Source organism: Mytilus californianus, unplaced genomic scaffold (genome assembly GCF_021869535.1).
Source record: "Mytilus californianus isolate M0D057914Y unplaced genomic scaffold, xbMytCali1.0.p SCAF_8, whole genome shotgun sequence".
Lineage (NCBI taxonomy): Eukaryota > Metazoa > Mollusca > Bivalvia > Mytilida > Mytilidae > Mytilus > Mytilus californianus.
This window is the reverse complement of record NW_026262734.1, coordinates 63,133,964-63,149,324: the sequence shown is the minus strand read 5'-3', so window position 1 is coordinate 63,149,324 and position 15,361 is coordinate 63,133,964. Positions and strand designations below refer to the sequence as shown.

Below are 15,361 nucleotides of genomic sequence, written 5' to 3'. Positions count from 1 at the left end.
AACTATAGGTCACCGTACGGCCTTCGATTTTTTTCTATTACAAATAGCGGTTTTCTTTTAAACATAGCGCTTCAACACACCGCAAATAATGATCACACTAGAGAAAAGCATAAACATATAAAACGCATTTTTATCATTTTCCGCAGAATGATCTATTGTCTGTAAAATTGAGATTATTTCTCTGTTTCCATTGTCTTTGGCATAAGACAAAGGTGTTCGGCCATCATTATCTGTTTGATCTACCAATGCTTTATTTTTAACCAATAGACTAACAATTTCAGGTTTACCAGCTCTACAAGCAACATGTAATGGCGTACGTTTGTCTAATTTTGCTCTGTTTACGTCGGCGCCATTTTTAATCAGGAACTCTGCCATTTCTTTAAGATTATTATAACTTGCCAAATGCAGTGGCGTGGAACCGTTCTTATTGATGTCGTTGACGTTTGCGTCTTTTTCAATGAAGAATTTCACAGTATCGATATGATTTTCATGAGTTGCTAAATGTATTGGTCTGGAATGATTGTTATTTCCTTGATGTAGATCTGCTCCATGCTGAAGCAAAATGTCAACAGTATCTTTATGGCCCTCATGAGAAGCAAAATGTAATGGCGTGGAGCCAGATATATTTCCATTGTTTACTACAGCCTTTGCACCATGATTGAGTAAAAGTTCAACAATGTTTGTGTGACCTTCGTGCGACGATAAATGAAGTGGTGTTAAACCCAAATAGTTTTCCTCATTTACTGGTTATCCTTGTTGAATCAACAGTTTTGCCAATTCAAAATTTCCATCATGACACATATCATGCAGTGCTGTTAAGTTTCCCAAGTCTGTAGAATTAAGAAAAAAGATATTAACGAGATAATACTACCTTCATTGTATTTCTTATGAAATTTTACCTCTTTAGTGAATAACTTATATGCGCTCAAGATTTGAAGTAAATATTTTTGTTTTCATTATTCGCTAGAATGGGAAAGTGCGCTTGATACCATTGTTAAATGGTGAACCCAAAATTTTGTACATGATTTGTATTTTTGAACTTGCATGGCCAAGGAACTATTTTAAAAACTGTTTATTTGTTTAACTACTATCTTGATCTAATATGTAAAAGTCTTATACTTTTTATTCTTTTTTTATTCATTTGATTTTTTAAGCGTGTTATTTTTCTAGTTGAGCTCTCTGATTTATTGATTATCATCTATAAGTCAGAGAAGTCTAAAGAATCGTCTAAAAAAATTTGAAGAACATAGAGTATATATAGATCTAGACATTCTGAAATTTTTTGTCCCGTTTGAATTTTAGAACGTATTATGGTTTTCAAGAAATTAAACATTTACTTAGATTTAAAACTAATGTTTAATTTTAGACATGATGACCACATAACAGATCAATCATGAAATGAATAATTTCAATGGGTTCAATGGTTTCACTGGATATTTTTTTAAGTAACCTGACTACAGACGAACAACGGACGCCAAATAATAACAAAACCTAATACTGATCTTCGGCCAGATGAGATGAAAATAAAGAAAATATTTATACCTAATTCGTTTACAAATGATACTCCCATAACAATATGAGAGCAGTAATCCATTTTAATTTTTTTGGATTTTGAAATAATTAGGCCTCGATCATCACTGAAGGGTCATTAATTGTCGAAAAAAGCATCTTGCGCTGTAAAATTGTTCCCGTTAATGTTATTATCAATTTAACATTGAAGTAACATCTTTTAATTGTCATTACTAGCATTGAATTAACTTTTAATACTTTAATACATGTTCCAATATGGATTGTACATCATGTCAATAACTATATTTTATTGGTCAAGCTTTTTTTTTCATCAACTCCTAACTGCGGAAGTGTTCTTATTGATATTCTTGTCAAAGTGAAGAAGATTTATATTTATTAGTTGAAATATGACTTTGAACTTTCAGTTGCTATGAATGTTTTTATAATTTTATATTTATTTCATTTTTTGCTTAGTACCGATTTGAGAAGTCGAGCTCTTTTCAACTGTTATATTCAGTTTGTTTTTAATATTTGTTGTGATGATAGACCAGTCTGCTGTATCGACCCAGTGATTGAAAATAGATTTAGTCAATAATACCTCAAAATATTTACATTATTTAGTTGCTTTAATTAGTACTTTTGTTTAACCTGTTAAACAATCGATCAATATTCCAAAATGTCATTAACATTGCCTTTCCACCAATTAGGAGTAATCAACCTGTTAACAGATTTTAACAACAGTAACGCAACAGATAAAACTAGTGGAGACCGATCTGCTTATCTTTCTGGAGCACCTCAGTTTCCCCCCGGTTATTGGTTCGAATCGTTTTGGTCCATTTTAAATTTCCGGTAAAGAGGTTTCATCTTATTAATTGAATGCAAATCATATTAAAAATCATAACATACTTGGTAGAAAAAGTGTGTCCCATTGTGTTGCGCTTATCGTTTTCGTTTGTTTCAGATATTTAAGTTTAGAGTAGTTCTTGGTGATTTCTGTCTGTAATGTGTCTGGACAAAATTCTTGGTCGAAGATATATTTAATAGCCGAACGTGATATCTCCACCAAAAGGAGAGAAAGCTTCAAATAATTTTTCTCTTCCGTGGAACCCAAATGCTTAGATGCTGTCATTCTGTAAGAAAAAAAAAACACGATATCAGACCAAAATCAACAATGACTATCTTATATTAGCAGTATAATGAAACCGTAACTTTTCTCCATACCCCAATTTTTTGGAACATTGTTTTCTCTTCTTGACTGTATAAACGTAGTTTATTGGCACTAAAAAGTAACATATTGACAATATGGCAGTTTACAATTATTTTTTGTCGATGGAAGGAGGGAATTAAAGTTGACCTATAGTATAAAAGAAAAACAGCAGCATTTGCCTTGTTTTACATATGCAGTGTAAACGGCTGTGGTAATAAAAACACATACGTACACATTAGAATCAGGCTATAAAAACCTTTTTAACAAAATTTGTAATCTATAAAGGTCTATAAAACATGACAAAGTAAAATTTAAACTTTATCAACCAACGAAAAAAACGTTTAATTGTATCAAAGATGGGAGTAAAACCATATCAGGCTAAGTTAACCATAAAAGATGTCAACAATTTTTTTGGACTTTTGTTTTTAAATTGCTTTAAAAAAATATATGTAAATGTGAACCTACGCTAATGTTTCGAACGTACCTGATAAGTATACCTATATACAGATGGACGACTTCAACATGTTCGAACGAGAATTGATGAAAAACTTTGATTTCAGCGTCCCCCTTGTCAAATACCCATTTCTAAGTTACTTTATTTATTTCGTGCGTCCAAAGTGCTTTTACGGAAATATCTTCATCTGGAACGCTCAAATCTAAAAATGTGAGAGCCAAGAATGTATACGATATAAACACACGAAGAGCCATATGACCAAAAGTGACCTAAAAATAGCAAAATTCATCTAAGGTCAACTTTGCCTGAGAAAATAATTTTTGTCCCATCGTACGGCATTAACATATCTGAATTGATACGTTACATTCGTGCATGTTATCATTTTACGGACTTCTTAGCAGGGTGTGCTTCTGAAATAATAAAACTGATTTGATTGACCGATTCAATGCTGGCATACACGGTCTTAGATCTTAAAAATAGTCGTCCTATCTGTAAATTTACGGATGTTTCCTATTCCCAATTGCGACATTTTATACCTGATTCTTTGCATGGTGGTTGATGCATGCTAAGTCGGGAAGGTTCACCTTGCCGATGCACCTGGTCTCGCGCCTTTTGTTCATGGGATTGCGATTTTTTAAATTTTTTTACTTAATTTGATTGTTCTTAATGAATTTATGCGATTTGATCATCGGTGAACTAGCGTTGCCTTTTATGTATTTTCTTTAGAAAATATGTCCCTTAACAAATGTTTTCAAATTGTCATTTCGTCTCCCACTTCAAACGTTTGGGTTGTTCTATAAGTGCCTTTTTGTCTATTGTGATCTTAAACGTTAAAAATGTTTATCATTTTACACTTTTTACCTTTTCACCTTTTCTGTAAAATATGTGCGGTCTTAATATGCGAATTGTTTACTGAATACATATATTAGATATATTAGATTCTGAATTGATACGTTACATTCGTGCATGTTATCATTTTACGGACTTCTTAGCAGGGTGTGCTTCTGAAATAAAAACTGCTCGAACAGAGTTATGATCATGAGGAAGACCGACTGAAATGGACAATTTGTCAGTTTTACGGTCAACGTCACACATTTGATTGACCGATTCAATGCTGGCATGCACGGTCTTAGATCTTAAAAATAGTCGTCCTATCTGTAAATTTACGGATGTTTCCTATTCCCAATTGTGACATCTTATACCTGATGCTTTGCATGGTGGTTGATGCATGCTAAGTAGGGGATGTTCACCTTGCCGATACACCTGGTCTCGCTCCTTTTGTTCATGGGATTGCGATTTGTTTTATTTTTATACTTAATTTGATTGTTCTTAATGAATTTGTGCGATTTGATCATCGGTGAACTAGCGTTGCCTTTTATGTATTTTCTTTAGAAAATATGTCCCTTAACAAATGTTTTCAAATTGTCATTTCGTCTCCCACTGCAAACGTTTTGGTTGTTCTATAAGTGCCTTTTTGTCTATTGTGACCTTAAACGTTAAAAATGTTTATCATTTTACACTTTTTACCTTTTCACCTTTTCTGTAAAATATGTGCGGTCTTAATAGAGGTTTCTCAACATCTTACGAACGGACGAAACTCTACGAACGTATCGTTAAGGAGCAGTAATTTTGTTATAATAAAATCCACGATAAATGTCTACCGATAGTGCAGTGTGTTTAAAGAAAACAGTTAACAGTTGCATAGTCTTTTTGCCACCTTGCATTTTATTTTTGTGGTTAAACATCGGTGTTCCAATTTATTTTCTTTTGTTGAATGTTACGTATTCTTACGTTGGGTTTCGTTTGTTTACATGTCGAATATATGCGTTCGATTTATCTCCCTTGTCCATTTAAACAGAACATTGTCAGTTTGTAATGCAGTTAAAAAAATCCCCGCGTCTTGTTTGCATTTCATTTGATTGATGGTTGGGTGTTTAGCGTTCTGTTGCAAGTATTCCTTGCTTGTCACGACGAGATTAGCGGTTTGTTAAAGGATTGAAAAGTGATTGATCATGATATGACACGAGTTTAGTATTTTTCATTTATTATATCCTGGCATAGGCGGATCCAGGGGTAGGGGGCCCACCTTTTGTGGGAAAAATTTGTTGATTATATAGGGAATCACTGTAGCATGACTGGAGGGGGCCCCCTCGTAGGTCAGTCAGCGGGCCCCCCTTATGAAAAGTTCTGGATCCGCCACTGTACTCACACATTCTTTATAAATATGGAACGAATAAAGGAGAGTGAGTTTGGGTAAATTCTGTCTCCTAGAATAAAGCACTCAACAGGAAAGTCTCAATGTGCACTAGGTCCAATTGGTCCGACTTGCTTTTAAATCATTTTTAGGGAATAAGTTACAGAAATATAAAGGTGCACTCGATCAATCGTAAAGTTATAAAGTTTTGTGTATTCTTGTTGAAAGTATGAGTGCTACAACACTAACAAAACTGATAGTTACATAGTTTTTAAAAGGTACATTTTCTGTAAATTCTATAATAAAAACCGAAGAAAAACATATACAGCATTCCATATAAACTCCACGAAAGCAAAAAAAAAACCCCACAAAATAATTATATATATATACTAACAAAGAAAATAAGAGCTGCAATGAAAACAAAACAAACCAAAAAACCTAAATACATTACAGAACATCTTTTTAAAGTGTTATCTTTTTTTTTTGGCTTTTTTTCAAATATTTACTTCAATGTTTCCCTTTAGTTATCTTCTTGACTTTATCAGTTTAGCTAGAATATAAATCAGTTATAATCATTTAAGGTCAAGAAGTGATCATTTGGATTTTAGAGTTGGGGCAACGAAGTTACCCCGGATCCGAGGATGTTTTTTTTTCAAATTATAAAAACTAGAGGCGTTCACGCGTAGATTAGTTTTAGCTCATGTTTGCGCCATAATTTATTGATCAATTAGATTTTCAACTGTTTTGATTAAACCGTAAATTGTATATCATTACGACTCAAAATGGTCTTACAAATTCCAAAATGTATATATTTTTTATGTAAAAGAAATTTCAAGGGGAAGAAGATCACAACCGATAGTCCAAAATTATTGAATAAATTACTGCTCCCTCTTTTTTCGTTACGGCAAGTTACGTCAAGTTAGGTCAATTTTGTTTCGTTCGTAAGATGTTGAGAAACCTCTAATATGCGAATTGTTTACTGAATACAATATATTAGATATATTAGATTCACACTGAAACGTCTGTTGAGTGTTTGTTTTATTTTGCTTAACAAACGTCTTTTTTATGGAAGATATTCATTAATAATGGACTTTTACGACGTCAATACGCTATATATGAACCTGTTCAGATTACATTGAACGAGGACGAACAACCGTAGATTTACAGATCAGCGAGACCATGGCGTTGTCAGTTTATTTTCGACTTATGAGTTTGAATGTCCCTTTGGTATCTTTTGCCTCTCTTTTAACAACCGAAATTGATTGCAAAAATATAGGTTGAATGTAACTTTCTCTTGGTAATTTGAACCCTAATGCCAATGAGACAACTCTCCACAAGAGACCAAATCACACAGAAATTAACAACTATAGGTCACCGTACGGCCTTCGATTTTTTTCTATTACAAATAGCGGTTTTCTTTTAAACATAGCGCTTCAACACACCGCAAATAATGATCACACTAGAGAAAAGCATAAACATATAAAACGCATTTTTATCATTTTCCGAAGAATGATCTATTGTCTGTAAAATTGAGATTATTTCTCTGTTTCCATTGTCTTTGGCATAAGACAAAGGTGTTCGGCCATCATTATCTGTTTGATCTACCAATGCTTTATTTTTAACCAATAGACTTACAATTTCAGGGTTACCAGCTCTACAAGCAACATGTAATGGCGTACGTTTGTCTAATTTTGCTCTGTTTACGTCGGCGCCATTTTTAATCAGGAACTCTGCCATTTCTTTAAGATTATTATAACTTGCCAAATGCAGTGGCGTGGAACCGTTCTTATTGATGTCGTTGACGTTTGCGTCTTTTTCAATGAAGAATTTCACAGTATCGATATGATTTTCATGAGTTGCTAAATGTATTGGTCTGGAATGATTGTTATTTCCTTGATGTAGATCTGCTCCATGCTGAAGCAAAATGTCAACAGTATCTTTATGGCCCTCATGAGAAGCAAAATGTAATGGCGTGGAGCCAGATATATTTCCATTGTTTACTACAGCCTTTGCACCATGATTGAGTAAAAGTTCAACAATGTTTGTGTGACCTTCGTGCGATGATAAATGAAGTGGTGTTAAACCCAAATAGATTTCCTCATTTACTGGTAATCCTTGTTGAATCAACAGTTTTGCCAATTCAAAATTTCCATCATGACACATATCATGCAGTGCTGTTAAGTTTCCCAAGTCTGTAGAATTAAGAAAAAAGATATTAACGAGATAGTACTACCTTCATTGTATTTCTTATGAAATTTTACCTCTTTAGTGAATAACTTATATGCGCTCAAGATTTGAAGTAAATATTTTTGTTTTCATTATTCGCTAGAATGGGAAAGTGCGCTTGATACCATTGTTAAATGGTGAACCCAAAATTTTGTACATGATTTGTATTTTTGAACTTGCATGGCCAAGGAACTATTTTAAAAACTGTTTATTTGTTTAACTACTATCTTGATCTAATATGTAAAAGTCTTATACTTTTTATTCTTTTTTTATTCATTTGATTTTTTAAGCGTGTTATTTTTCTAGTTGAGCTCTCTGATTTATTGATTATCATCTATAAGTCAGAGAAGTCTAAAGAATCGTCTAAAAAAATTTGAAGAACATAGAGTATATATAGATCTAGACATTCTGAAATTTTTTGTCCCGTTTGAATTTTAGAACGTATTATGGTTTTCAAGAAATTAAACATTTACTTAGATTTAAAACTAATGTTTAATTTTAGACATGATGACCACATAACAGATCAATCATGAAATGAATAATTTCAATGGGTTCAATGGTTTCACTGGATATTTTTTTTAAGTAACCTGACTACAGACGAACAACGGACGCCAAATAATAACAAAACATAATACTGATCTTCGGCCAGATGAGATGAAAATAAAGAAAATATTTATACCTAATTCGTTTACAAATGATACTCCCATAACAATATGAGAGCAGTAATCCATTTTAATTTTTTTGGATTTTGAAATAATTAGGCCTCGATCATCACTGAAGGGTCATTAATTGTCGAAAAAAGCATCTTGCGCTGTAAAATTGTTCCCGTTAATGTTATTATCAATTTAACATTGAAGTAACATCTTTTAATTGTCATTACTAGCATTGAATTAACTTTTAATACTTTAATACATGTTCCAATATGGATTGTACATCATGTCAATAACTATATTTTATTGGTCAAGCTTTTTTTTTCATCAACTCCTAACTGCGGAAGTGTTCTTATTGATATTCTTGTCAAAGTGAAGAAGATTTATATTTATTAGTTGAAATATGACTTTGAACTTTCAGTTGCTATGAATGTTTTTATAATTTTATTTTTATTTCATTTTTTGCTTAGTACCGATTTGAGAAGTCGAGCTCTTTTCAACTGTTATATTCAGTTTGTTTTTAATATTTGTTGTTAGAAATGTAAACCATTGTCACAGGTTTTGGTAGGGTTGAGTGCTCACAAACATGTTAAACCCTCATTCATCAGGAACGCTGAAATTCAAACATTTCAAGCATGGGATGTAAAAATACGTATAAATACATGATATGTAAGGAGCTATATGATCAAAAGCCTTTAAGGAATAGCCTAACTCAGCTAAGGTCAACTTTGTATGAGGGAGTTGGAACCTTAATTTCTTGATTATTTCTTAATGCATGAAAGGGGAGTTTTTTTTATATTTGTCCAAAAAACATGTCAGTACCTTCGCAGATAATACCATCGGGAACTAACTGTTCACCAGCAGTGGTATCGATAAATGGTGATATTGTTTAAACTTACGTTTATAAAATGATCCATGCCTTATTGACTCACATTCTCCACTTAGTGCTGGATTTAGTTTGACAATTGCCTGAAATATGAATTAGAGAGAACGAATTTTCAGTGACAGACTTCCATTCTTTTAAATCTTAACCTCTTTTTTTTACTGAATGGAAAAAATTGTTTCAAGTAGACATAATGTATCAATATATGAAAAGACGATCGTATTTAAAAATGTTAAATTGTAAAGTATTTTACCTGTGTTTATTCAGCAGCTTAACGAAATTGTCACTGAAAATTATGCTTGTTGTTTCGATGCAATTCTAGTGAAAGTTATTTTATAACAATGTATGCAAGGGAAGCTATGTTTTTGTCTGAAAGCACACGACTCCAATTGTAATGGTTCTGTAGTCATTAATAAGTCTAAAGTAGACGGAACGTGCATATGGCTGTGGACAAGAAAAAAACAGTTACACGAAATTCAATTTGTTTTAATTGCATAATTATAAGAATTTTAAAATTAATGCATTTTGTAGTTCATCTTTGATTTCTCTGGATCTGTGGAGAGGCCCTATATTTTTGTTAATGAAGGTCTTCCCTCCCAAGAGTCAATCTGTCCGCAAATAAAGCCAATTTATTTTTCAATACATCACGAAGGAGAACTTTTAAAGGTAAATATAGTTCTACTGGAAAGATACCTTTGTCACAGCGTCAAACATTTCGTTGAATACAATATCTGATACAGAGCAATCAAGAATGTGTGCTATCTTATTTCTGTAAAATTTTATTGTAGATATCGCAGTTCCTATGCTGAAGTCGACCTGAGGAACTTGGCGGTCAACAACATCGATGGCTGCCAGATTTCGTAGTAGACATGTCATTAATGTAATATCAAAGTTAGAAGACTGAAGAGTTAATCCCTCTGAAAAAAAAGAATATAAGACTAAAAGTCTAATATAAAATTCTTACTCTTTTACCTAGAACCGGGCAATCTTTATTGTACACTTATCTAGTAGCTTATTGTATTGTGATTTACGTGAACTTAGGTATTTGATATGGAACAAAACTCTGCGTAGGCAAATGATATTCGCAAAATTGATGAATCTGACATGTCATGATGATAGACCAGTCTGCTGTATCGACCCAGTGATTGAAAATAGATTTAGTCAATAATACCTCAAAATATTTACATTATTTAGTTGTTTTAATTAGTACTTTTGTTTAACCTGTTAAACAATCGATCAATATTCCAAAATGTCATTAACATTGCCTTTCCACCAATTAGGAGTAATCAACCTGTTAACAGATTTTAACAACAGTAACGCAACAGATAAAACTAGTGGAGACCGATCTGCTTATCTTTCTGGAGCACCTCAGTTTCCCCCCGGTTATTGGTTCGAATCGTTTTGGTCCATTTTAAATTTCCGGTAAAGAGGTTTCATCTTATTAATTGAATGCAAATCATATTAAAAATCATAACATACTTGGTAGAAAAAGTGTGTCCCATTGTGTTGCGCTTATCGTTTTCGTTTGTTTCAGATATTTAAGTTTAGAGTAGTTCTTGGTGATTTCTGTCTGTAATGTGTCTGGACAAAATTCTTGGTCGAAGATATATTTAATAGCCGAACGTGATATCTCCACCAAAAAGAGAGAAAGCTTCAAATAATTTTTCTCTTCCGTGGAACCCAAATGCTTAGATGCTGTCATTCTGTAAGAAAAAAAAAACACGATATCAGACCAAAATCAACAATGACTATCTTATATTAGCAGTATAATGAAACCGTAACTTTTCTCCATACCCCAATTTTTTGGAACATTGTTTTCTCTTCTTGACTGTATAAACGTAGTTTATTGGCACTAAAAAGTAACATATTGACAATATGGCAGTTTACAATTATTTTTTGTCGATGGAAGGAGGGAATTAAAGTTGACCTATAGTATAAAAGAAAAACAGCAGCATTTGCCTTGTTTTACATATGCAGTGTAAACGGCTGTGGTAATAAAAACACATACGTACACATTAGAATCAGGCTATAAAAACCTTTTTAACAAAATTTGTAATCTATAAAGATCTATAAAACATGACAAAGTAAAATTTAAACTTTATCAACCAACGAAAAAAACGTTTAATTGTATCAAAGATGGGAGTAAAACCATATCAGGCTAAGTTAACCATAAAAGATGTCAACAATTTTTTTGGACTTTTGTTTTTAAATTGCTTTAAAAAAATATATGTAAATGTGAACCTACGCTAATGTTTCGAACGTACCTGATAAGTATACCTATATACAGATGGACGACTTCAACATGTTCGAACGAGAATTGATGAAAAACTTTGATTTCAGCGTCCCCCTTGTCAAATACCCATTTCTAAGTTACTTTATTTATTTCGTGCGTCCAAAGTGCTTTTACGGAAATATCTTCATCTGGAACGCTCAAATCTAAAAATGTGAGAGCCAAGAATGTATACGATATAAACACACGAAGAGCCATATGACCAAAAGTGACCTAAAAATAGCAAAATTCATCTAAGGTCAACTTTGCCTGAGAAAATAATTTTTGTCCCATCGTACGGCATTAACATATCTGAATTGATACGTTACATTCGTGCATGTTATCATTTTACGGACTTCTTAGCAGGGTGTGCTTCTGAAATAATAAAACTGATTTGATTGACCGATTCAATGCTGGCATACACGGTCTTAGATCTTAAAAATAGTCGTCCTATCTGTAAATTTACGGATGTTTCCTATTCCCAATTGCGACATTTTATACCTGATTCTTTGCATGGTGGTTGATGCATGCTAAGTCGGGAAGGTTCACCTTGCCGATGCACCTGGTCTCGCGCCTTTTGTTTATGGGATTGCGATTTTTTAAATTTTTTTACTTAATTTGATTGTTCTTAATGAATTTATGCGATTTGATCATCGGTGAACTAGCGTTGCCTTTTATGTATTTTCTTTAGAAAATATGTCCCTTAACAAATGTTTTCAAATTGTCATTTCGTCTCCCACTTCAAACGTTTGGGTTGTTCTATAAGTGCCTTTTTGTCTATTGTGATCTTAAACGTTAAAAATGTTTATCATTTTACACTTTTTACCTTTTCACCTTTTCTGTAAAATATGTGCGGTCTTAATATGCGAATTGTTTACTGAATACATATATTAGATATATTAGATTCTGAATTGATACGTTACATTCGTGCATGTTATCATTTTACGGACTTCTTAGCAGGGTGTGCTTCTGAAATAAAAACTGCTCGAACAGAGTTATGATCATGAGGAAGACCGACTGAAATGGACAATTTGTCAGTTTTACGGTCAACGTCACACATTTGATTGACCGATTCAATGCTGGCATGCACGGTCTTAGATCTTAAAAATAGTCGTCCTATCTGTAAATTTACGGATGTTTCCTATTCCCAATTGTGACATCTTATACCTGATGCTTTGCATGGTGGTTGATGCATGCTAAGTAGGGGATGTTCACCTTGCCGATACACCTGGTCTCGCTCCTTTTGTTCATGGGATTGCGATTTGTTTTATTTTTATACTTAATTTGATTGTTCTTAATGAATTTGTGCGATTTGATCATCGGTGAACTAGCGTTGCCTTTTATGTATTTTCTTTAGAAAATATGTCCCTTAACAAATGTTTTCAAATTGTCATTTCGTCTCCCACTGCAAACGTTTTGGTTGTTCTATAAGTGCCTTTTTGTCTATTGTGACCTTAAACGTTAAAAATGTTTATCATTTTACACTTTTTACCTTTTCACCTTTTCTGTAAAATATGTGCGGTCTTAATATGCGAATTGTTTACTGAATACAATATATTAGATATATTAGATTCACACTGAAACGTCTGTTGAGTGTTTGTTTTATTTTGCTTAACAAACGTCTTTTTTATGGAAGATATTCATTAATAATGGACTTTTTACGACGTCAATACGCTATATATGAACCTGTTCAGATTACATTGAACGAGGACGAACAACCGTAGATTTACAGATCAGCGAGACCATGGCGTTGTCAGTTTATTTTCGACTTATGAGTTTGAATGTCCCTTTGTTATCTTTTGCCTCTCTTTTAACAACCGAAATTGATTGCAAAAATATAGGTTGAATGTAACTTTCTCTTGGTAATTTGAACCCTAATTTAGGAAAAATAAGCAAACTTTCCTATTGCGATTTCCATTTATTTTTTGTATGCGAACTTAACTACTATGGTGACCGCTAAAACTCCTCAATTTTCTTCAACTTCGATCTTTATTTGACCTTTTTATTTTTTTTTAATCGGGCGTCACTGATGAGACTTTTGTAGACGAAACGCGCTTCTGGCGTACAAAATTTTCAGCCTGTTATTTATGATGAGTTCATTTGCATCAACATTTTTTAGTCAGTTTCGTTATGGTTGCCTTTTCAATAAGTTATGTTAATTTTGTCTTACGTTTGTTGCACCTTTTGCTTTACAACACAGAGTTCAAAAACAGAAAAAAAAACAATCAAATAAATGTCAGACAACATACTCAATTTTCCTGCACAAAGCCGGGTTTTTCTCATTGTTGAAGGCCGTACGGTTGCCTATAATTGCTTACATCCACTACATTTGAACTTTGGTGGATAGTTGTCTCATTGTCAATCATAAAACATCCTCTTATTTTTATTTAAAAAGTACAATAACACAGATGTTTGAAGTCACAAGTGGAAACAAAAATCTATCTCCCTGAAACCGGCCCTGTTATTAACGTTAACAAGGTTCCTAGTTATATTCTTCACAATTTGAATTGTGGCATTTTATTACATACCTGCTTACCATGAGCAACATGACTGGTGATACGGGTAGAACAGGATCTGTTTATCCTTTCGGAGCATCTGAGATCTCCCTCAGTTTTGGTGGGGGTTCGTGTAACTCAATTGTTCGTTTTTTATATAGTGATTTGTAGACTTGTTTGTCTTTTTCATGTCATGCGTTTTTTGCCCTGACTTTTGAGTTTTGAATGTCCCCTTAGTATTTTTCTGCCTCTTTTTTCAGGACATAAATATTTCCCAATTGCTGACAGCAGCGTGATGTGCTGCTAATGCAAAGGAAGCAACATTATATGATTGAGTAATATTTATGTATATATTAATCCTTTTAAATCTAGTATTTAAAGTATACATGATATACTCACATTTTTAAATATCACACAAACGAAATGTTTTGGGGACTAGCAATCTACCACCAGTACCCATTGCAACAAGAACTATATTTGCATGAGAACATTCGATCGTTTCTAAAGAACCCCTTCTGTGTATGCACAACACAAACTATCAATTTCACGGAAATCATATCTTTATTGCTGACAACGAAAACGTAGGTCACATGTATTCTATAAATACAACACCTCTTATGCTCTAGCGAGTATTGATTTAAATTATAATAGCCTTACACAAACATTTAAAAACTAGTAAATAAATATCTGTAATTCAAATTTTTGTTGTGAGAACTTAATTTCCTTCAAGAATTCATTTAATAAAAGTTGAAATACCTAAGCATTCACAAAAATGAACATTTCCGTATGTTTGAGAAAATTGCAGGAACATAACATGTAAAAGATTTTTTTCAAGTAAACATAAAAGCTGATAACACAAAAACCGTTTAACATTGATTTTGTTTTTTTTTAGAAAACTCACCTCGTACTGATTTATGTTTCGAGCAAAATTAATGACATACACTGCTTTCTAACCATGTTTAACAACTATTAAATAACATGGCATTAGTTCTGAACTCCACGTCTACATGATTATCTACTTTCGTTTTCATTATCTAATAATTTATACGTCTTTACTTCCTTTGTAATAATACACTGATTTATCGATTAATGAGAATGTTAAATTCAGGACACAAACTAATTAAATATGATTCCAAATAGAATGGTCTATCAAATGTGACAAAAGACGGGAAATTCAGACTCCCAATAGAGAGAAAAAAAGAGGGAATATTAAATCGGGTTTTTTTTTGCCATCTCAGAACCCATAAAATATTTGTTGGAAGGACATTTATCATGCAAGATGCCTAGTATTCTACCTACTCGATGCATCATATTTACAACCTAATTCCTCTGAGTCGAGCCCACGTATTTAACAAACATTTATACCAGCATAATGTCTATTGTCCTATTGTAAAGTCCAGGCGGTCATATTTCTAAAAACTGGCCAACACTTAAAGTTAAGATACACTGAACATGACCTTTAATTAGGTATATC

The 15,361-nt window shown here is 32.8% G+C and overlaps 1 protein-coding gene across 3 annotated transcripts; it reads right to left on the bottom strand.

The window, feature by feature from the left end:
• Nucleotides 1-280: 280 nt before the first annotated feature.
• Nucleotides 281-14,898, bottom strand: LOC127710975 (poly [ADP-ribose] polymerase tankyrase-like). Of its 3 annotated transcripts, none has more exons than XM_052216920.1 (5): nucleotides 14,789-14,898; nucleotides 10,603-10,826; nucleotides 9,817-10,040; nucleotides 9,140-9,209; nucleotides 281-830 (listed from the first exon to the last, which is right to left on the bottom strand). In XM_052216920.1, exons 2-5 carry the CDS (start codon nucleotides 10,823-10,825, stop codon nucleotides 748-750), a joined length of 600 nt encoding a protein of 199 aa, XP_052072880.1. In that variant the 5' UTR covers nucleotide 10,826; nucleotides 14,789-14,898; the 3' UTR covers nucleotides 281-747. The 3 variants fall into 3 exon arrangements, with proteins under 3 accessions (XP_052072880.1, XP_052072878.1, XP_052072879.1); XM_052216918.1 differs by lacking the exon at nucleotides 281-830 and adding an exon at nucleotides 6,692-7,556; XM_052216919.1 differs by lacking the exons at nucleotides 281-830; nucleotides 14,789-14,898 and adding exons at nucleotides 6,692-7,556; nucleotides 11,388-11,419.
• Between the last annotated feature and the right edge of the window lie 463 nt (nucleotides 14,899-15,361).

Bases quoted from the DNA above. Each gene is read 5' to 3' on its own strand.
- LOC127710975 (XM_052216918.1), bottom strand. From the start codon at position 10,825: ATGACAGCATCTAAGCATTTGGGTTCCACGGAAGAGAAAAATTATTTG. The intron at 10,041-10,602 runs GTATGTTATGAT...CTTTTTTTTCAG, and splicing joins GGACACACTTTTTCTACCAA to AGGGATTAACTCTTCAGTCT. The intron at 7,557-9,139 runs GTAAGTTTAAAC...TTAATTCTACAG, and splicing joins GCATGGATCATTTTATAAAC to ACTTGGGAAACTTAACAGCA.